The following is a 24765-nucleotide window of genomic DNA, read 5'->3' on the forward strand; positions in this document are numbered from 1 at the left end:
TATTGTAACAGTGTTGTATGGCATAGTGTATAGAGATATTGAATCACTATTTTGTACAACTGAAATTAATGTAACACTATGTGTCAACCCTATTAAAACAAAACAATTAGAAAAATGTGGTTGGCCTACAGAATTTGGGGCTCCATTGTTTCTGATGAGTGGTCAACAGTCATTGGAATCAATTTTTTTTCAAAATCATAATGTTTCTTTTTTAGACTTTTAAATACGTACTTGTTTTTTTTGTTGTTGTTTGTTGTTTTGTTTTGTTTTTGAGAGCTTTCAAAGTTTGCTCTTTGTCTTTTATCAGTTTGACTATGATATGCCAAGGTGTGATTTTCCTAGTATATTTCTCCATGGAGCTCACTGAATTTTTTGAATCTATAGATTTACATCTTTCACTACATTTGGTAAATTTCTTTCTTCAAAAGTTTTCCACAAATTTCTCTTCTCTCATGCTAAGTTTCCAATCACATATATGTTAGTCTATTTAATATTGTCCAACAATTTTCCAAAACCTTTTTTATTTTTTTTGCATTTTTCACTCCTGGCTATTTTTATTGGATAATTTACATTCCTCAGTCTTCAAATTCACTGACCCTTTTCTTCTGTGAACACTAACTATTGTTTAAGTCCATCATATATATATATATATATATATATATATATATATATATATACTTGAAATAGTAAATATTTGTTTGAGAATTTCTATCAGCTTTTTTAAAAAGTTTCTGCTGATATATTCTTTTCCTTTTTTTTTTTCTCATTGTAGACCTATTTTACTATATGACCTGGAATATATCTAAAATAGCTGCTTTTGCTTCTGTAATAATTGCAACATCTTATTAACTCGATGTTTGTCTTTGTTGTTTACCTTCATACATAGACTTTATACACAGAGTTTGACGATCCTTCTTTAGACTTTTGTTGTTCTTGTTCTTGCTGTTTTGTTATGGGACCCCCTTTACTTACCATCTGTCATGCAGTCTCAAACTCTGTATTTTAGTTTTTTCAAGATAGCAAGGCTCCCAATTTTCTACCTGAATCTTAGCCATCCAATATTGCACAGATTGGGCACTGTTTTTAGGCTAACATACATGGAAAAGGGAGAAAAATCACAGGGCGAAGTTATCTTCTTCTAAATTTGAACTCTTTTCCTTAAAAATAATTCAGGGATCTATACTTCTTAAAGTATTGTTGTTTCTACTAACAAGTACATCAACAAAAGTGCTTCCTTTTTTTTAAAATTTTATTTATTTGACAGACAGAGATCACAAGCAGGCAGAGAGAAGAGGAAGCAGGCTCCCCACTAAGCAGGGAGCCCAATGTGGGTATTGGTCCCAGGACCCTAGGATCATGACCTGATCCAAAGGCAGAGGCTTTAATCCACTAAGCCAACCAGATGTCCAACAAAAGTGCTTCTTATGGTTCTATGGATTGAGACATGCAAGAGCCATTTGAAAATGTCAGTTTTCATGGAATGGTTGTACTTTCTTTACTTACAAAAATTATCAAGTAAATGTAGGAAACTCATATTCCTGAAAAAGGAGCTTTTGTGAACTTGGTTTCCAATGTGCTATAGTCTAGCAGAAACAAGGAGAACTTGGGCATCAAAACAAGCAAACAAACAAAAAATAGCTAGCCAGAGACCTGGTTATGTCCTGAGAATTTCTTTACATTGGTTTAAAAGTTGAAAAATGAAGATGCTATTTTTGATGGGAAGTGGGAGTGCCCATTTAAGAAAGTATCTGAAGTGCATTATTTTTAGAAATGCACTGTTTGTACTGTAGATGTTATTATAGTTTTAAGCCTGTTACTAATAATTGGAAAAAAGTCACAGGTTGAGTAATACCCACATCTAAACCTAACCTCCACCATATACTTAATATGACTAAAGAAAGATGATATATTATTTATAAACTTCCTCTGTTATCTAAAAAATCATTTGAGACAGAGTGTGGATTGAAGCATATGCACATATATCTTCCCTTTAGCATCCCTTCAGTTTGCATGAGCAACCAATACTGGCCTACTTTTGTTTCCCCACTGTGCCTTATGGGATATAACAGGTTTTAAGACATTTGTAGCCACCCACATTTTTGCCTCCATTCTTGTTCCTCCAAGAAGTCTTTCTTCTTTGAATTTTCTCCTCAGTCTCTTTTCAGAGATATCCTTTGTCTCTTGATTCCTTAACTAGGTCTTTAACTTTCATTTATTTTTATTCTGCCCCCTTCTCATTCCTGCCCATAGACCTGGAGAGAACTATGCATAATAAACTACATTATCTTTGAAAAAACATTGTCTATGTAGGGCATTTGAGTGATGAACAAAAGGATGATAGCAAAGTGTTTCTCAAGAGGGCATTCTTGTCATGGCGTAGACACAGTTCTTCATTGTGTGAAATTGAATTGTGCATTGCAGAGCCTTTAGTACATCTGGCCCTAAAGCATTAAATGCCAATACTAATTCCCAATGACTATGGAATAATACCCTGTACATCTCCAAACTCTCCGAGGGGTTAATAAATATTTAGATTAAGAACCACTGGTAAGGCAGCCGATGGAAGAGGAACTAGGAGAGGATGGTGGCTCACGAGGCTCATTGCAGATGAGGCAGCGATGTCCGTGAGCCAAGTGAGTGCCGCGGTGGTAGCGGAGGGGCCTAGCATGCTGCAGGGCCTCTAGGACTTCGGTCTCCTTCCTGTTCCCAGGAAGCGGTCTGGCGGCCAGCACCGGAGCAGCAGCAATAGCAGAGGCCGAGGCTCTGGTGCGTCTGTTGTGCCCCCTTCAGCCTGAGCCAGGGGAGGCCAGGCAGCCGGTGTGGTTGGAGGGGGGTCCGCTGCCCAAGAATGGGAATTCTCTTCACCAGGATATGGAGACTCTTCAATCACCAGGAGCACAAAATTATCATTGTTGGGCTGGATAATGCAGGGAAAAATACCATCCTTTACCAAGTATCTATGAATGAAGTTGTACATACATCACCTACAATAGGAAGTAACGTAGAAGAAATAGTGATTAATAATACATGTTTTCTAATGTGGGATACTGGTGGCCAAGAATCTCTTTGGTCTTGGAACACTTATTATACTAACACAGAGTTTGTAATAGTTGCTGTGGACAGTACAGACAGAGAAAAGATATCTGTAACTGGGGAAGAACTCTATAAAATGTTAGCCCATGAGGATGTACAGAAAGCTGGATTGCTGATTTTTGCTAATAAACAAGATGTTAAAGAATGCATGACTATAGCAGAAATCTCCCAGTTTTTTGAAACTAACTTCTATTAAAGATCAACAGTGGCAGGAGTAAAGATGGCGGAGAAGTAGCAGGCTGAGACTACTTCAGCTAGCAGGAGATCAGCTAAATAGCTTATCTAAAGATTGCAAACACATGCAAATCCATCAGCAGATCTAAGAGAAGAACAGCAATTCTAGAAACAGAAAAACAACCACTTTCTGAAAGGTAAGACTGGCAGAGAAGTGAATCCAAAGCGACGGGAAGATAGACCCAGGGGGAGGGGCCGGCTCCCGGCAAGCAGCGGAGCAACGGAGCACAAAATCAGGACTTTTAAAAGTCTGTTCTGCTGACGGACATCGCTACAGAGGCTAAACCGGGGCGAAGCCCACGCAGGGTCAGTGTGGCCTCAGATCCCGCAGGGTCACAGAAGAATCGGGGGGGTGTTTGAGTGTTGCAGAGCTTGTGGGCACAGGAACGAAGAAGCCAGCTACAGAGACAGAGCCAACAGTAAGCTCACAGCTCGGGTTGCCTTGAACTGGTAGCAGGCTCCGTGAGCTCGGAGCACGCCTGGAGGTCAGGCTCCTGACCTCAGTGTCCTTAGGACGCTGTTCTCTGAGGGCGCACAGAGTAGTGGGGCCCCAGGCCGGAGACCAGGAGGCCGCCATTTGTATTCCTGTCCTCCAGAACTCTATGGAAAGCCCTCAGGGAACAAAAGTTCCTGAAAGCAAACCCCAGCGGATTACTCAGCCCTGGTAAGGGTGGTGCAGTTCCGCCTGGGGCAAAGACACTTGAGAATCACTACACCAGGCCCCTCCCTGAGAAGATCAACAAGAAACGCAGCCAAGACCAAGTTCACCTACCAAGGAGTGCGTTTCAATACCAAGGAGATCAGCAGAATTCCAGAGGAGGAGAAAGCAAAGCACAGAACTCATCCCTTACTCCCTGTGATTTTTTTAGTCATGCAGTTCATTTAATTTTTTTTTCTTTTTCATTTTTTTCTCTTCTTCTGCTAAATTTTTTTTAACTTTTACCTTTTTATTTTTTAACGTTTTTTAACTAGTTTATCTAATATATATATATATATATATATATATATATATATATATTTTTTCTTTTTTACACTTTTCTTTATTCATTTTCTTTTTTTAATTCTTTTTTTTTTTCTTTCTCTTTCTTTCCTCCTGAACATCTTTTTATCCCCTTTCTCCCCCCTCATGATTTGGGATCTCTTCTGATTTGGTTAAAGCATAATTTCCTGGGGTTGTTGTCACCCTTTTAGTATTTTACCTGCTCCTTCATATACTCTTATCTGGACAAAATGACAAAGCGGAAAAATTCACCACAAAAAAAAGAACAATAGGCAGTACCGAAGGCTAGGGACCTAATCAATACAGACATTGGTAATATGTCAGATCTAGAGTTCAGAATGACAATTCTCAAGGTTCTAGCTGGGCTAGAAAGGCATGGAAGATATTAGAGAAACCCTCTCAAGAGATATAAAAGCCCTTTCTGGAAAAATAAAAGAACTAAAATCGAACCAAGTTGAAATCAAAAAAGCTATTAATGAGTTGCAATCAAAAATGAAGTCTCTTACTGCTAGGATAAATGAGGCAGAAGAAAGAATCAGTGATGTAGAAGACCAAATGACAGAGAATAAAGAAGCTGAGCAAAAGAGGGACAAACAGCTACTGGACCAGTAGGGGAGAATTTGAGAGATAAGTGACACCATAAGACGAAACAACATTAGAATTATTGGGATTCCAGAAGAAGAAGAAAGAGAGAGGGGAGCAGAAAGTATACTGGAGAGAATTATTGGAGAGAATTTCCCCAATATGGCAAAGGGAACGAGCATCAAAATTCAGGAGGTTCAGAGAACGCCCCTCAAAATCAATAAGAATACGCCCACACCCTGTCACCTAATAATAAAATTTACAAGTCTCAGTGACAAAGAGAAAATCCTGAAAGCAGCCCAGGAAAAGAAGTCTATAACATACAGTGGTAAAAATATTAGATTGGCAGGTGACTTATCCACAGAGACCTGGCAGGCCAGAAAGAGCTCATGATATTTTCCGAGCACTAAACGAGAAAAACATGCAGCAAAGAATACTATATCCAGCTAAGCTATCATTGAAAATAGAAGGAGAGATTAAAAGCTTCCAGGACAAACAAAAACTGAAAGAATTTGCAAACACCAATTCAGCTCTACAGGAAATATTGAAAGGGGTCCTCTAAGCAAAGAGAGAGCCTACAAGTGGTAGATCAGAAAGGAACAGAGACAATATACAGTAACAGTCACCTTAAAGGCAATACAATGGCACTAAATTCATATCTCTCAATAGTTACCCTGAATGTTAATGGGCTAAAGGCCCCAATCAAAAGACACAGGGTATCAGAATGGATTAAAAAAAAATCTATATATTGCCTACAAGAAACTCATTTTAAGCCCGAAGATACCTCCAGATTTAAAGTGAGGGGGTGGAAAAGAATTTACCATGCTAATGGACATCAGAAGAAAGCAAGAGTGGCAATCCTTATATCAGATCAATTATATTTTAGCCAAAGACTATAATAAGAGATGAGGAAGGACACTATATCATACTCAAAGGGTCTGTCCAACAAGAAGATCTAACAATTTTAAATATCTATGCCCCCAACGTGGGAGCAGCCAACTATATAAACAAATTAATAACAAAATCAAAGAAACACATCAACAATAATACAATAATAGTAGGTGACTTTAACACTCCCCTCACTTAAATGGACAGATCATCCAAGCAAAAGATCAGCAAGGAAATTAAGGCCTTAAACGACACGCTGGACCAGATGGACACACAGATATATTCAGAACTTTTCATCTCAAAGCAACTGAACACACATTCTTCTCTCGTGCACATGGAACATTCTCCAGAATAGATCACATCCTCGGTCCTAAATCAGTACTCAACCAGTATCAAAAGATTGGGATCATTCCCTTCATGTTTTCAGACCACAATGCTCTGAAGCTAGAACTCAACCACAAGAGGAATTTTGGAAAGAACCCAAATACATTGAGACGAAACAACATCCTTCTAAAGAATGAATGGATCAAAGAGGAAATTAAAGAAGAATTGAAAAAAATCATGGAAACAAATGATAATGAAAATACAATGGTTCAAAATCTGTAGGACACAACAAAGGCAGTATTGAGAGGAGAATATATCGCGGTACAAGCCTTTCTCAAGAAACAAGAAAGGTCTCAGGTACACAACCTAACCCTACACCTAAAGGAGCTGGAGAAAGAACAAGAAAGAAAACCTAAGCCCAGCCAGAGAAGAGAAATCATAAAGATCAGAGCAGAAATCAATAAAATAGAAACCAAAAAACAATAGAACAAATCAACAAATGTAGGAGCTGGTTCTTTGAAAGAATTAATAAAATTGATAAATCCCTGGCCAGACTTATCAAAAAGAAAAGAGAAAGGACCCAAATAAATAAAATCATGAATGAAAGAGGAGAGATCACAACTGACACCAAAGAAATACAAACTATTATAAGAACATACTATGAGCAACTCTACGCCAACAAATTTGACAGTCTGGAAGAAATGGATGCATTACTAGAAAAATATAAACTACCACAACTGAAACAGGAAGAAATAGAAAGTCTGAACAGACCCATACCCAGTAAGGAGATTGAAACAGTCATTAAAAATCTCCAAACAAACAAAATCCCAGGGCCAGATGGCTTCCCGGGTGAATTCTACCAATAATTTAAAGAAGAACTAATTCCTATTCTCTGGAAACTGTTCCAAAAAATAGAAATGGAAGGAAAACTTCCAAACTCATTTTACAAGGCCAGCATCACCTTGATCCCCAAACCAGACAAGGATCCAATCAAAAAAGAAAGCTATAGACCAATATCCTTGATAAAAACAGATGCGTAAATTCTCACCAAAATACTAGCTAATAGGATTCAACAGTACATTAAAAGGATTATTCACCACGACCAAGTGAGATTTATTCCAGGGCTGCAAGGTTGGTTCAACATCTGCAAATCAGTCAATGTGATACAACACATCAATAAAAGAAAGAACAAGAACCATAGGATACTCTCAATAGATGCTGAAAAAGCATTTGAAAAAGTACAGATTCCTTCCTGATCAAAACTCTTCAAAATGTAGGGATAGAGGGCACATACCTCAATATTATCAAAGCCATTTATGAAAAACCCACCGCAAATATCATTCTCAATGGAGAAAAACTGAAAGCTTTTCTGCTAAGGTCAGGAACACGGCAGGGATGTCCATTATCACCACTGCTATTCAACATAGTACTAGAAGTCCTAGCCTCAGCAATCAGACAACAAAAGGAAATTAAAGGCATCCAAATCGGCAAAGAAGAAGTCAAACTATCATTCCTCGCAGATGATATGATACTATATGTGGAAAACCCAAAAGACTCCACTCCAAAACTGCTAGAACTTGTACAGGAATTCAGTAAAGTGTCAGGATATAAAATCTATGTATAGAAATCAGTTGCATTTCTCTATACCAACAACAAGGCAGAAGAATGAGAAATTAAGGAGTCAATCCCATTTACAATTGCACCCCAAACCATAAGATACCTGGGAATAAACCTAACCAAAGAGGATAAGAATCTATATTCAGAAAACTATACAGTACTCATGAAAAAAATTCGGGAAGACACAGAGAAATGGAAAAATGTTCCATGCTCCTGGATTGGAAGAATAAATATTGTGAAAATGTCTATGCTACCTAAAGCAATCTACACATTTAATGCAATTCCTATCAAAGTACCATCCATCTTTTTCAAAGAAATGGAACAAATAATTCTAAAATTTATATGGAACCAGAAAAGACCTCGAATAGCCAAAGGGATATTGAAAAAGAAAGCCAAAGTTGGTGGCATCACAATTCCAGATTTCAAGGTCTCTTACAAAGCTGTCATCATCAACACAGCATGGTACTGGCACAAAAACAGACACATAGATCAATGGAACAGAATAGAAAGCCCAGAAATAGCCCCTCAACTCTATGGTGAACTAATCTTCGACAAAGCAGGAAAGAATGTCCAATGGAAAAAAGACAGCCTCTTCAATAAATGGTGCTGGGAAAATTGGACAGCCACATGCAGAAAAATGAAATTTGACCATTTCCTTACACCACACACAAAAATAGACTCAAAATGGATGAAGGACCTCAATGTGCGAAAGGAATCCATCAAAATCCTTGAGGAGAAGACACGCAGCAACCTCTTCGACCTCAGCCACAGCAACATCTTTCTAGGAACATCGCTAAAGGGAAGAGAAGCAGGGCAAAAATGAACTATTGGGATTTTATCAAGATCAAATCTTTTGCACAGCAAAGGAAACAGTGAACAAAACCAAAAGACAACTGACAGAATGGGAGAAGATATTTGCAAACGACATATCAGATAAAGGACTAGTGTCCAAAATCTATAAAGAACATAGCAAACTCAACACCCAAAGAACAAATAATCCAATCAAGAAATGGTCAGAGGACATGAACAGACATTTCTGCAAAGAAGACATCCAGATGGCCAACAGACACATGAAAAAGTGCTCCATATCACTTGGCATCAGGGAAATACAAATCAAAACCACAATGAGATATCACCTCACACCAGTCAGAATGGCTAAAATCAACAAGTCAGGAAATGACAGATGCTGGCAAGGATGCGGAGAAAGGGGAACCCTCCTACACTGTTGGTGGGAATGCAAGCTGGTGCAGCCACTCTGGAAAACAGCATGGAGGTTCCTCAAAATGTTGAAAATAGAACTGCCCTATGACTCAGCAATTGCACTACTGGGTATTTACTCTAAAGATACAAACGTAGTGATCCAAAGGGGCACGTGCACCCGAATGTTTATAGCAGCAATGTCCACAATAGCCAAACTATGGAAAGAACCTAGATGTCCTTCAACAGATGAATGGATAAAGAAGATGTGGTATATATACACAATGGAATACTATGCAGCCATCAAAAGAAACGAAATCTTGCCATTTGCGACAACGTGGATGGAACTAGAGCATATCATGCTTAGCAAAATAAGTCAAGCAGAGAAAGACAACTATCATATGATCTCTCTGATATGAGGAAGTGGTGATGCAACATGGGGGCTTACGTGGGTAGAAGAATAAATGAAACAAGATGGGATTGGGAGGGAGACAAACCATAAGTGACTCTTAATCTCACAAAACAAACTGAGGGTTGCTGGGGGGAGGGGGGTTGGGAGAAGGGGGTGGGGTTATGGACCTTGGGGAGGGTATGTGCTTTGGTGAGTGCTGTGAAGTGTGTAAACCTGGCGATTCACAGACCTGTACTCTTGGGAATAAAAATATATTATATTTTTATAAAAAATAAAAAATTAAAAAAAAAAGATCAACAGTGGCATATCCAGGCATGCTGTGCTCTCCCTGGCAAGGGATTATGCCAAGGACTTGAATGGATTGTGTCCTGATTTAAGATTAGATGATAATCTACTGACCTCTCCTCATAGACTTTGTATAAACTAAGTGCTGGTCTTTACCTGAAAGCTGCAAAAATTAATGTTTTAGATATATTTATAATAAACTGATTTAAACTTTTACTATCAGAAGAAAAATTAAGACTACTTATTTGAAAACAAAGATGAAGTCTCACTTTCCAATCTGCTTTCTCATTAGTTCCTTCCAAAGCAAGGTCTTTAAAGCTGTGATTGCCATTTTTCTCATAATGAATCCTCTTAGGACATCAGGTAGCCTGTGGTAAGCACAAAGGGAGAAGAAGACATTTTTCACTTTAAGAACTTTATTATCAGTATAACCCTCCTTAGTTGAATGTGTATTCTCTTTGTTCCATTAAGTCAAAATACAAATCAGCAGAGATACTCAATTTCCAATACTTTAAAATGTAATGTTAATTATGAGAAGTATTTTACATAAGGTTGTGTGTATTGTGTATCTAGCTCAAATTCCAGTTTATGGCTTTGATTATGTTCTAAAGAAAAGTAAAGAACACCAATAGTAATAATATCCTTAGTTAATGACCATAATGAGATGAGTACTGGCATTGCTGTTAAGTGCCATTTTGTGTTTTCCCCCTGTGTACTCTGTATTGTACTAACCAACCCCCAAGATCATTGGGCTGCTCTTAAAAAAAAAAAAAAAGAAAAAGAAAAGAAAAGAAAGAAAAGGAGAAAGCTCAACAGTGTGTACCTATTTTTTGTTGATTAAATTATATACATGAAAGCATATAATCCAGCTGAGTAGAGTATCTTCAAATTTTTGGCTTAATATTATGAATGGACAGAATTATATGTTGAGCAATTATCATATTGGTCCCTTTATTGGATCCATGCCATCTAAATTACTAAGAATATTGTTAATCCATTAATCAGTCAATCATTAATTGTGATTAAAATTATCAAGTGATTTTTTCCCCAATGTTAATGGGAAGCTGTCGGGTAAAATGTCTGCCCAGAGAAGTATCACTGTATAAATATTAATCAAATAGTTTACCTATGGTCTTCTTAAGCACTGAATTATATATCAAGCATTTAAAGTGAGTTTGAGATGAAAAGTAAAGTTTTTTTTCTAAGCAACAAAGTTATTTCTTAATTTGAAAATGTCTCATTTTAAGAATTGGGATAGTTTGAGATTTTTTTTCTACATGTTTCCTTTTATCTTCCTAACACCACATGAATGCATTGACAATTATAAAATACAAACTTTAATGCTTTTAAGAATTTGGTTTAAAAGTTGAAAAACGTGATACATCATTTTTATAGAGAAGTAACTTGGCCCCAAATATGTTTGCTTAGGATATTTTTTTTTCACTTGAATTGGAAAATACAATGGTTGAAGGTATTTCTGTTGAATTCTAAACAAACTTATCCTAAATGTGTTCAAATGTATTTTGGGGTGCTCTCTTTGTATATGTTTCATGCCCTGAAAATCTGAAGGCTGATCCAAACTGGCATGTTGTAGAATACTGAAGAAAAGAAGTAACTGCTTTTAATACCAGACTTTTATATCTCATGCAGATTTTGATGAGGATCATAGTATATATACCACAAGCATTGACAAAACTTGAAAAGATTCTTTCTGTAATATATAATATATTCAATATCTAAATCCAAGTCAGGCATGGGAGATCAGGGCTTAACAGTGGATGTGTTGTGTGTTATATTACAATGTTCATAATACAGGTATAACATTTTAATATTTGTCAACTTGCTTTTACAAAAGTAAATTCTAAATTACTAAGCTTTATTCATATGTTCTTATACTTTTTCAAATCACTATTAGTAATTACTTGTTTTATATTAAAAACTCCCATAAAAAACTAAAAAAAAAAAAACCACTGGTAACCTTCTGACATGTCATTGATAGATTTTGAGAGTCATTATGCTCTTAAAATAAAATCATATTCAATGAACAAAACCATGTGATTCTCTTTGCCTAACTCATTGCTACTCTTCTGCTAGATGGGAAATGTATAATTTTTACAAATCAGCTCATTATTTGCTAAGCATATTAATGGGTTTTTCCACAAATTATTGAATTAATGAATTGTACTACTAGATTGAAAAAAACTTACTTGTCTTCTTGGCAAAGTAAATAAATTAGTAAGCCATTTGGACAAAGTTTATTGATCCCATCTGTTATAGGTGAAAAAGAAAAAGTCAGGATTTATATCTTTGCTTTGGTTGTTCACATACAACATGGAGGCTAGAAGGTCTACTGTAATTTATTATGAGATTAATATTACACTAAAATAGTCTAAAAGTAGAAAAGTCTAAAAAATAGGAGAGTCTATATTTCTTATTAGTCATTTTTTCATTTTTGCCTTTGGTTCTTAGAATCAAAATGGCTCCAGATTTCTCTAGCACCCTCTATTCTCACCTTTTAGTCACTTACTTTTCTATACCCAGCAGGTCTAGCTTTTTATATACCCAATAAAGTAAACATTGCGTCACTTGTTTCTACCTGAAAAAAATTTCAACAACCAAATATATAACATTACAGGATAAATTATTCTAATTACCTTTTTTTCTAGTATTATAGTGGGAAGACGATTTCTTCTTTTTTCATCTTGAAAGAGGGAAGTCCAGCTGTTCTACTGCCAAAACAAGAAAGCAGTCAGAAAGGTTATTGCCTTTGGATAGAAGTGCAACAAAACTAAAATGTCAATCCCTGATTATTGATACTACAGTTGCATTAATATTTAAATTATATGACTTGCTGTTATTAAATTTAATCTAGTTTAATTCAGTTCATTTAAAAGCAAAACATGGAATCAAGCAAACAAATGGTACCAAGCTAGATGATGACTAAATAGTAGAGAAATAATGTTATTTCCTTGCTTCTGATAATACATACATAACAAGGAAGTTCATTTTAATAGTGGAAAGTATAAGCCATTGAATATTATTTTGACAATTGCTTTAAATAATTTCTTAAAGTAAAACTATACCTACATCTAATCTGAAAAGTATGAAATGGGCTCTAAATTTATGGTGAGGATGAGGACTAAATTATTAGGCATATTGGAAGAAGAAAATATTTGATCAGTATTTAAATTAATTACTTTAAAGACTGCTAAATTATTCCAATTTAGAAGTTACAATTGATAGGGGCACCTGGGTGGCTCAATGGATTAAGCCGCTGCCTCTGGCTCAGGTCATGATCTCAGTGTCCTGGGATCGAGCCCCGCATCGGGCTCTTTGCTCAGCAGGGAGCCTGCTTCTCTCTCTCTCTGTCTGACTCTCTGCTTACTTGCGATCTCTCTCTCTGTCAAATAAATAAATAAAATCTTTAAAAAAAAAGAAGTTACAATTGATAAAAGATAAATTGTGAGGTTTGAAAAAGATTATGGAAAATGCATTAGTTTCCTATCACTGCTTTAACAAATCACTACAAACTTGGCTTTAAAAAGAGAAATTTATTATCCTATAAACTTGTAGATTATAAATTGAATACAAGTATCACTGGGATAAAATTGAGGTATTAATAGACCTCCCTTCTGGAGGTTCTAAGGTACAATAAGTTTTCTTGCTTATTTCAGTTTCTGAACCTGCACACATCCATTGGCTCATGGCCCCTTCCCTCCACCTTTACAGCCAGAAATGTTTTATGTCTCTTTGCCTTTCTTCCATGATATTTTCCTCTGCCTTACTTCCTCTCCCACTTTAAGAACCCTTGTAATTACCTTGGACCTACTCAAACAATACAGGATAGTATCCTTATCTTATGATCAGCTCATCAGCAACCTTGATTACATCTATAATCATAATCCCCTTTTTCTATTTGACCCCAAATATTCACAGGATCTGGGGATTAAGGATCATAGGGCATTATTCTGCCTATCACATCAACTACACAATAAAATATTGGAGGAAACTCCAATATTAAGAAGGCTTCTTAAAGGAGATGAACCTTAAATGGGATTTTTAAAGAGAGACTTACATATGAATAGGAATTATATTCAGATGTGAGAGTATTCTAATTAATTCTGAGATCCTCTTCCCAAGTCAATGTTAGTGAATAGAAAATACTGGGTTTTTGCTGGACTAAAATCAAAGTGTCAGCAGTGTTTCTGTCAGCTTTCAGGACAATCCATTCTATTTGTCTTTTCCTGCTTCAAGAAACCCGGCATTTCTTAGCTCAAGGCCCTTCCTTCCATCTTCAAAGCCAGCAGTGTGGCATCTTCAAATATCTGTCTCACTCTGACCTCCCTGCTGCCCTTTTTCACATATAAAGATCTTCTAATTGCATTCAGGGTCCACACAGATAATCCAGGATCATCTTGTCATCACAATATCTTTAACTTAGTGACACTGCAAAGTTCCTTCTGCCCTATAAGTTAACATATTCACAAGCTTTGGGGACTGGATATGAATAACTTAGAAAAAAAAGTGCACTAGGCTATCTATCACTGAAAACAAACAAAGGCAGACTTTACCCCAAATCTCTCCTCTGGCAGGGTCCAAAGATGATCTGTCATTTTGTTTTTAACAGTTTGAAAATGATATGTATTGGTGCATTTCCCCCCCTTTTGTTCTTCTTTCTCCCCCCGTTTTTGGCGGGGAGACATTTTTCTTTCTTGTTATTCTCTTAACTTTCTGGATGTGTGACTTGGAAAATTCTTGGACACTATTTTCTCAAAAAAAAAAAAAAGTGCTCTATTCTTTTTCCCTTCTTTGTGTTTCCAATTACTTGCATGTTAGATTATTTGGTTACATCTCTGAGTTCATGCATGCATAAATTTGTCTTTCTCAGTCTTTTAAAATTTCTTTTCTTTTTTCTATAAACCTATCTTCAGATTCACTGATTGATCCCTTGTTCACTGTTAAGTCTGAAGACAAGTACATTGAAGACATTCTTCAACTCTGTAAGTGTTTTCATTTCCAGCATTTTCTATATATTCTTTATTGTAATTTCCATCTTTCTGTTGAAATTATGCTTCTGGTTACACATTTTCCATATTTTCTATTAGAAACTAAATATATTAATCATAGGTATTTTAAAACCCATGTCAGTTCCAACATTTGTGTCATAGCTACATCTGATTATAATCCTCTCTGTCTCATGGGAGTGTGTCATTTTTCTTGCTATTTCTTACACTTTGCAAATTTTTTAAAAATTAAACTTCTTGTGTAGGATGGCAGAAGCTGAGGTGAATCTTTTTTATGTCTAAAAATATGTATAATTTTAGATAATCCTTTAGTTCTGGGGTTTCAGTTAATCTAACTAATTGCTGTGCAATTTGAGGTTTGTTGTTGCTATTGTTACTCTCAGTGTGCCAGAGGCTTTAACTTCCAGAGATAACTTGTGGTTAAGGTTGGGGCTGGTTTGCTCAAGAGATATTGCTTATATATGCTACACCCTCAGCTTTTGGTCTTTCCTTTGTGTTGCCCTCATAAAGAGTTTTTCTGTTACAAATTGAATGCAACTCCATCCTTAGTCTCACAGTGGGGGCTGAGGAATCTTCTCTAATATCCTGATTAAACTTTAGTCTCAGGCTTGCAACATGTACCTGAGTCATGGGAGTAAAGATCCTGCTCCTCCTAAGGCTATAGTTCTAAACTCAGCATGCATTTTGCACTATCCTATCTATTTCACACCACTTCAATAACAGATGATTTTTTTTTCTATTTCCTTTCCCCTAGCTGCAGTGAGTTTTCACTGAACCCCCTCCCCATCTCTACTCCATGAACCTTAAGGTTTTGATCCTTAGAGCTTCTAGGGGAAAGGGTCCTTTTTTATTTTTAAGATTTTATTTATTTGTTTGACAGAGAGAGATGGCAAGAGAGGGAGCACAAGCAAGAGGAGTGCGAGAGGAAGAAGCAGGTTCCCTGTTGAGCATGGAGACCAGGACCCTGTGATCATGACCTGAGCCAAAGGCAGACACTTAATGACTGACCCACCCAGGCACCCCAGGGAAAAAGATCCTAATGGAGTTCTGTACCTCTCTTTCAGTGGCTGCTATGCAACTCCCCAATTTCTGTACCATAAGTGAGGGCTTTCTCAGGACTCCTAATCTATTCAGCACATATCCCAGGGAAAAGTGAAGGAAAAGTTTACAAGAAGATGTGCACTTCTGTTGTACTTAGGCTACAGGGATTTTCATTGAACATCCATCATTTACCTTTACATGCTTCCCCAGCCTGGACCCATAAGTGCCATACTGTTCTGCATCCAGTCATACATGGTTGTGTACCATGCTCAGCCTTTTGCCCTGACCTGCATCCTCAAGCCATCACAACACATCAGGGGGTCATATATAGGGTTAGTGGCTTAGCAAAGCTTTTGCTAATACTGCTGACCTATTCCCAATTTCTCTGTTGGGCATGCTCTTTCACTGCTGGCCTGCCTGGGTCCCACTAACACAATAAACAGCTCACAACAAGCAGAGAGTCAGTCTAGATGAAAGGAAAAGTGACTCAAACTCAGAAGTAGGGTATAACCAACACACTTAGTTAGTTACCCTCCTAAAGTACCAGGTTCTGGCGAACAGAAGACAGTACCCTGCAGGGCATTACAGTAACTCTTTTTCATAAAGTTACTACATTCAAGAGCAAAAGACACAAATGACTTTCTTAACACAGAGAAACAGACACGAATGAGACAGATAAAATGAGACAGAGAAATTTATCCTAAATGAAATAGGACAAGGCCACAGCCAGAGATATAAGCAAAACATATGTAAGTAACATTTCTGATAGAGAATTGACAAGAAGGAACTAAAGAATACTCACTGGATTTGAGAAAAGAGTAGAAAATATAAGTGAGATCCTTAACACAGAGATAAGGAATAACATAGCAGAGATAAAAATCACAATTAATAAAATGAGAAACACATTTGATGAACAACCACATGGAAGAGGCAGAGGAAAGAATTAATGACCTGGAAGTCAAGTAATGGAAAGTAATCTAGTTCAACAAGAGAGAGAAAAGAATTTTGCTAAAGGAGTATAGATTAAAGAAATTCAGTGACTCCATCAAATGTAATAATATTTGTATTATAAGAGTTTTAGAAGAAAAAGAGAGAGAAGAGGTGCAGAAAATTTATTTGATAGTTGAAAACTTCCCTAATATGGGGGAAGGAAATACTTATCTAGATCCAGGAGGAATACAGATACCAAACATTATAAATTAAAGCAGACTGACATCAAAACATACTGTAATTAAACTTCCCAAATATAGTAATAAAGAAAAACACCTGAAGAGCAGCAGACAAAACAAAAACAAAAACAAAATCAAACAAAACAAAACAAAAAAATCAGTCATTAAATGTCTGCCTTCGGCTCAGGTCATGATCCCAGTGCTTTCAGCTCAGGTCATTATCCCAGTGTCTTGGGATTGAGCCCCATATCAGACTCCCTGCTCTGTGGGGAGCCTGCTTCTCCATCTTCAGCTCCCTAGGCTTGTGTTCCCTCTCTCTCTATCTCCCTCTCTCATAAATATGTAAAACCTTAAACAAACAAACAAACAAACAAAGAAATCAAGGGAAAACCCATAAGGCTAGGAGGAGATTTTCCAACAGAAAGTTCACAAGAAAGAAAAGAGGGTCATGATATATTCATGAAATCAATGAATGAAAATGAAAAAAAAATCTGCAGTCAAGAGTTCTTTATTCAGCAAGGTTACCATTCAGAAAAGAGAGATAGAATTTCCCAAACAAAAGTAAAAGAATATGTAAACAATAAACCAGCACTGCAAGAAATATTTAAGGAATTCTAAGAGGAAAGCAGAGACCAAAAATAACAACATAGAGGTAGGAAACACAAAGCAGTAAAAATAGTATTTCCATAAAGAATCAGTCAAGGAACTAAAAAAAAAAAAAAGAGAGAGAGAGAGATGTAAAATATAACATTATATACCCAAAATGTGGATAGGGCAGGAGAAAACAATGGGTTTAAACAGCCATCAACTTCATATAGACTTCTGTATGTAGAGTCAGTTATATAGAAACCTAATGGTAACCATATATCAAGAATAACTAAGAAATATGCAAAGAATAAATAGAAAGAAATCCAAGTATATCATGAAAGCAAATCAGAAAAACGTGAAAGACAGGAAAAGATAAGATAAAACCTCAGAAAACCACAAAGCAAGTAATAGCATGGCAATAAAAAAATATATCTGTCAATAATGACTTGGAATGTAAATATACTAAATATTCCAATCAGAAGACATTTGGTGACAGAATGGATGAAAAAACAAGCACCACCTATACAGTTCCTATATGGGACCTATTTTAAACCTAAAGAAACATTTAGATTGAATGTGGGAAGATAGAGAAACATCTATCATGCAAATAGATGTCAAAGGAAAGCCAGAGGAGCAATACTAATTAATATTGGACAAAACAGACCTTAGAACAAAACTGTAACAAGAGACAAGGAAAGACACTATATAGTAAAAAGGGGTACAATCCGAAAAGAAGATACAGTAATTGTTAATACACCCAATATAGGAGCACCCAAATAAAACAGTTAATAATAAACATAAAAGAACTAATAATGCAATTATAGCAGGGAAATTTAGTATCTCTCTTACATCAGTGGACAAATCATATAAATAGAACATCACTGTTGAATGACACACTGGAACAAATGGACTTAGCAGATCTATGCAGAACATTCCATCTTAAAACAAAAGAATGTACACTCTTTTCAAGTACACATGGAACATTCTCCAGAATACACCATGTATTAGCCCAAAGAACAAACCTCAACAACTTCATGCAACTTTTCTCACCACAAAACCATGCAGCTAGAAAAAATGTGAAAGACCATAAATAAGTGGAAATTAAATAATATGCTACTAAATACTGAATGGGTCAACAAGAAAACCAAAGAAAAAATTACAAAATACATGGAAATTAATGAAAAGGAAACATAATGGTCCAAAACCTATATGTTGCATCAAAATCAGTTCTAAGAGAAAAAATTATAGCAACACAGGTCTACCTGAAGAAATGAGAAAATTTCAAATGAAGGTCCTAACCTTGTGCCAAAAAGAAAAGCAAAATCCAAAACCAGCAGAAGGAAGGAAATAATAAAGATTAGAGCAGAAATAAATGACACAGAAAATAAAAAAAAAATAGTACAGATTAATGAAACCAGGAGATGATTCTTTGAAAAAATCAGTAAGATCGATAAACCTTTAGCCAGACTTACCAAAAAAAATAAATAAATAACTAATAAATAAATAAAATAAAAATGAGAAAGGGCCCAAATAAATAAAATCACAAATTAAATCAGAGAAATAACAACCAACACCACAGTACAAAACTATATGCCAACAAATTGGACAACCTAGAAGGAATGGATAAATTCCTGGAAACATATAAACTACTAAAACTGAAACAGGAAGCAATGGAAAATTTGAACAGACTGATAACCAGCAAAAACACTGACTCAGTCATAGAACACTCCCAGTAAACAAAAGTCCAGGACTAGATGGCTTCATTGGCAATTTCTACCAAACATTTAAAGAAAAGTTAGTAATAGAGAACACACCAATGGTTACCATAGGGAAGGGGTTAGGGGTAGGGGAGGCTAAAAAGGTGATTGGGAACAAGGAGGACACTTGCTATGTTGAGCACCAGGTGTTGTGTGGAGGCATTGAATCACTATATCGTATACTTGGAACTGGAACTTTAAACTAAACTAAACTAAAATAAAATAAAAATAAATTGAAGAGTTAATACCTATTCTTAAAATATCCCAAAAAGAATTAAAAAGGAAAGAAAACTTTCAAATCTCTTCTATGAGACCAACACTACCCTGATACCAAAACCAGATAAAGAGTCCACTAAAAAGGAGAAATACAGGCCAATATCCCTGATGAACATAAATGCAAAAATTCTCAATGAAATATTTGCAAACCAAATCCAATAATACGTTAAAAATTTCATTCAACACGATCCAGTGGGATTTATTCCTCCATTGCAAGTGTGCTTCAAGATTCACAAATCAATGTGATACATCACATTAATAAGAGAACAGAAAAGAAACATGGTTATTCCAATAAACACAGAAAAGCATTTGACAAAGGACAACATGCATTCATAATATAAAACAAACAAACAAACCCTCAACAAAATAGGTTTAGAAGGAACATACCTCAACATATTAAAGGCCATTTATGAACAACCCACAGCTAACATCATCCTTCATGGGAAAAAATGGAGCTTTTCCCCTAAGGTCAAGGAAAAAACAAGAATGGCTACTCTCACTCCTTTTATTCAACATTGTACTGTAGGTCCTAGCCACAGCAATCAGACAACAAAAGTAAATAAAAGGGAACCAAATTGGCAAGGAAGAAGCAAAACTTTCACTGTTATAGACGACATGATGCTCTATATAGAAAGCCCAAAAGACTCCACCATAAAAATTGCTAGAAATGATAAATGAATTGAGTATTGCAGAATCTAAAATCAATGTACAGAAATCTCATTCACATTTAATGTAGTTATTGATAGATACGTAATTCATGATATTTTCTTTTTGTTTGTTTGTTTGTTTTTTTTTGGTCTGTTTTTGTAATTATTTTCAGTTTCTTTTTTCCTCTATTCTTTCAGTATGATAGATATCTTTAGTGATATGTTTATATGTCTTTCTCATATTCTTTTATTTGCAATAAAATTTTGCTTTGTGTTTAACGTGTGTGGAGACTTATCAGCATTCCAGGGAAGGAATTTCATTTAGCACCTGATTTAAGGTGATTGGAAAACAGATCCTCAGGCAGTGGATTTTAAAATATGCAAATATATACTGTCCTCTGGGGCCCAATTATAAATTTTGTTGGTCTCCAGATTGGGAGATCTAGAGGTATCTACTGAGCAAAAATTGGTTCTCCAGGTGAAAGGTACTCCAAGTTCCGTTCTGGAAAGTCTTGTCAAACTATAGAAAGGCCAAAAAATCTCAGTATGCGATAGCTGCTTGGAACCTCTCTGGCAGTCGGGAGGTCCTAGACATCCGCCACTGCCTTGACTTTGGGTACAAGCAAAAGATCCTGCGCCCCCAGGGTCTGCAACTTGGAACCTGCTCTGCCAGTGGCCAAGGGGGAACTTATTTAAGCTCTGCACCCAGACTGAGGTTTCTCTCTGAGAGGGAGATCAGGGTGCGGTTTGTTTTCCTCTAAAACTACAAAAACCATCAAAGGCGGTCAAGGTGAGAGGAAAAAAAAAGTGAACAAACATAAAAACCGCCAGAGAACAAAAGCCTGAAAAAAACCAGTTTCCTCAGAGCCCACCCCATTGAGAGGGGCGGGAGGACTTAACTCAGGAAACATAATTGACTGACAACCCACGTGGCAGGCCCCTCCCACAGAAAACAAACCAAGAAAGAAAAAAAAAAAAAAGAGGGGAAAAAAAAAAGGACTACAAGAGAACAACCACTACTTCATAGGAAAACTTGTATTGTTTGCTCGTTCCCACTATTCCAGTTCATTTTTTTTTACACATAGGTAATTTTTTTAAACTATTTACCATCACAGCGAGTTGTACAGTACATCAAATTCCATAATACCTTTCTAACCTGAACTTTTTGATGCATACACCTATGTTTTTCTTTTGCATTTTTATTTTTTGAATTCCTTCTTTTAAATTTTAGTTTAGTTTAGTCTAGGTTATTCCTTTTTATTTTTATCCTCTAATATTCATATAGAGTTAAACTTCAAAGTAATCCCCTTTCCCCAATCAATGCTACCCATATAGGTAAACCAATTTTTAATCCTCTTTCTCTTAGGAAAGTTGAGTCCTTTAACAAAGATATCAAGATACACCCAGGAAGAATCAAAACCACCTTCCTCGCAAACACTGAGAATTTATAAGAACTCTCCCATCTTCTTCCACCAGTGTTTCTGTGTTTTTTGGGTTTGTCCTGATAGCATATAAATTTTACACTTGTGGTTCTTTTTGACGAGGTTCTTTCTTTATTTGCATATATATATATATATTTCTCTTGTCATATACTTGTATCAGTCTTTTTATCTCTTTTGTTTGTCTACTTCATAAATCTTAGCTTGGGGACCATCTGGGCTGAACCTTCTTTTTCATCTTCCCTTTGTTTCCTGTCTCTCTCTCTCTCTCGTTTTTTTTCCTTCTATTCTTTTTCTTTTTCTTTTCTTTTGTCTCTCATTTGGGTGGGGAATCCTGATTGCTCAGAAGTGTTCCAGGGTGCACCTTGACTGCACCACAGTTGATACATCCAGCTACATCTGTTCAGTCATCTCCCACCAAAATGACTAGGAGGAGGAATGCCCAACAGAAGAAAAATACAGAGGATGGACCTTCTGCAACAGAGCTAACGGCTATCAACATAGACAATATGTCAGAAAGAGAATTCAGAAAAATTATCAAAGCAATAGCTAGGTTGGAGAAAGCCATGGATGACCAAACAGAATTGATTAAGAGTGAACTGAAAGTGACCAGAGATGATGTTCACAATGTTAGGACAGAGCTTAAAGCTACCAGGGAGGAGGTTCACAATGCTCTCAGTGAGTTCCAATCTAATCTAAACTCTCTCAAAGCTAGGGTAACTGATACAGAAGATAGAATTAGTGATCTGGAAGACAAACAGATAGAGAGAAAAGATCAGGAGGAAGCCTGGAACAAACAGCATAGAAACCACGAAAACAGAATCAGGGAAATAAATGATGCCATGAAGCATTCCAATGTCAGAATTATTGGAATCCCTGAAGGGGAGGAGAAAGAAAGAAGTCTAGAAGATATAGTGGAACAAGTCCTTCATGAAAATTTTCCACATCTCGTGAATAGAACCAGCGTTCATGTACTAGAGGCTGAATGGTCTCCACCCAAGATTATACATTCCAAAAAAACATCACGACACCTGATAGTCAAATTCAAGAATTATAATTGTAGGTATAATCTCTTGAAAGCCGCCAGGGCAAAGAGGCTCCTTACTTACAGAGGGAAGCCCATCAGAATAACGTCAGACCTGTCCACAGAGACCTGGCAAGCCTGAAGAGGCTGGTAAGATATATTCAGGGCACTAAATGAGAAGAACATGCAGCCAAGAATACTTTATCCAGCAAGACTGATATTTAAAATGGATGGAGAGATAAAGAGTTTTCAAGATCGGCAAGGCTTAAAAGACTATGCAACCACCAAGCCGACACTGCAGGAAATATTAAGGGGTGTTCTATAAAAGAGGAAAAATCCCAAGAATATCATTGAACAGAAATATAGACACAGTATGCAGAAAGAAAGACTTCAAAGGTAACTTGATGTCAATAAAAATGTATCTATCAATAATCACTCTCAATGTAAATGGCCTAAATGCACCCATAAAACGGCACAGGGTTGCAGATTGGATAAAACGACAGGACCCATCAATATGTTGTCTACAAGAGACCCATTTTGAACCTAAAGATACACGCAGAAGGAAAGTGAAGAAATGGAGAAGCATCTTTCATGCCAATGGGCCTCAAAAGAAGGCTGCGGTAGCGATTCTCATAGATAAATTAGACTTCAAACTAAAGACTGTAGTCAGAGATACAGAAGGACATTACATAATCCTTAAAGGGACTATCCACCAAGATGATCTAACAATTGTAAATATCTATGATCCCAATATGGGAGCAGCCAATTACTTAAGAAAACTGTTAATCAAGATAAAGAGTCATATTGATATGAATACACAAATCGTAGGAGATCTTAACACGCCTCTCTTAGAATTAGACATATCATCGAAGCAGAAAATCAATAAAGAAACAAGAGCATTGAATGACACACTGGACCAGATGGACCTCATAGATATATACAGAACATTCCACCCTAAAACAACAGAATACTCATTCTTCTCAAGTGCACACAGAACATTCTCCAGAATAGACCACATACTGGGTCACAAATCAGGACTCAACCGATACCAAAAGACTGAGATTATTCCCTGCATATTCTCAGATCACAATGCTTTGAAACTGGAGCTCAGTCACAAGGAAAAGTACCGAACGAACTCAAACACCTGGAAGCTAAAGACCACCTTAATCAAGAATGCTTGGATCAACCAGGAGATCAAAGAAGAACTGAAACAATTCATGGAAACCAATGAGAATGAAGACACTTCTGTCCAAAACCTATGGGATACAGCAAGGGCGGTCCTAAGGGGAAAATACATAGCCATCCAAGCCTCCCTCAAAAAAATTGAAAAATCCAGAAGACACCAGCTGTCTCTACACCTTAAAGAACTGGAGAATCAACAACAAATCAAACCAACTCCACACATAAGAAGGGAAATCATCAAGATTAGAGCTGAGATCAATGAGGAAGAAACCAGAGATACAGTAGAATGTATCAATGAAAATAGAAGCTGGTTTTTTGAAAGAATATATAAGATCGATAAACCATTGGCCACACTGATCCAAAAGAAAAGAGAGAAAGCCCAAATTCATAAAATTATGAATGAAAAGGGAGAGATCACAACTAACACCAAAGAAGTATAAACAATCATCAGAAGTTATTATCAACAGTTATATGCCAATAAGCTTAGCAACCTAGATGAAATGGATGAATTCCTGGAAAAATATAAACTACCAAAATTGAACCAGGAAGAAATCAACAACCTGAATAGACCGATATCTAATAACGAGATTGAAGCAGTGATCAAAAACCTCCCAAAAAACAAGAGCACAGGACCTGACAGATTCCCTGGGGAATTCTACCAAACCTTCAGAGAAGAAATAACACCTATTCTCCTGAAGCTGTTTCAAAAAATTGAAGCAGAAGGAAAACTTCCAGACTCTTTCTATGAAGCCAGCATTACCCTGATCCCCAAACCAGGCAAAGACCCTAACAAAAAGGAGAATTTTAGACCAATATCACTGATGAATATGGATGCTAAGATTCTCAACAAGATCCTAGCCAACATCATCCAACAGCACATTAAAAAGATTATCCACCATGATCAGGTGGGATTCATCCCGGGGCTACAAGGATGGTTCAACATTTGCAAATTAATCAATGTGATACAACAAATTAATATGATAAGA

The 24765-nt window shown here is 36.4% G+C and overlaps 1 protein-coding gene across 1 annotated transcript; it reads left to right on the plus strand.

Moving 5' to 3' along the window:
* The first annotated feature begins 2825 nt into the window (after positions 1 to 2825).
* LOC116583338 (ADP-ribosylation factor-like protein 5A) lies at positions 2826 to 9719 on the plus strand. Its single transcript, XM_032331429.1, has 2 exons — positions 2826 to 3270; positions 9623 to 9719. The coding sequence occupies exons 1-2, from the start codon at positions 2849 to 2851 to the stop codon at positions 9717 to 9719; spliced, it is 519 nt and encodes a 172-aa protein (XP_032187320.1). The 5' UTR covers positions 2826 to 2848.
* Positions 9720 to 24765: the final 15046 nt, after the last annotated feature.

The sequence above is a fragment of the Mustela erminea genome, chromosome X, assembly GCF_009829155.1.
Source record: "Mustela erminea isolate mMusErm1 chromosome X, mMusErm1.Pri, whole genome shotgun sequence".
NCBI lineage: Eukaryota > Metazoa > Chordata > Mammalia > Carnivora > Mustelidae > Mustela > Mustela erminea.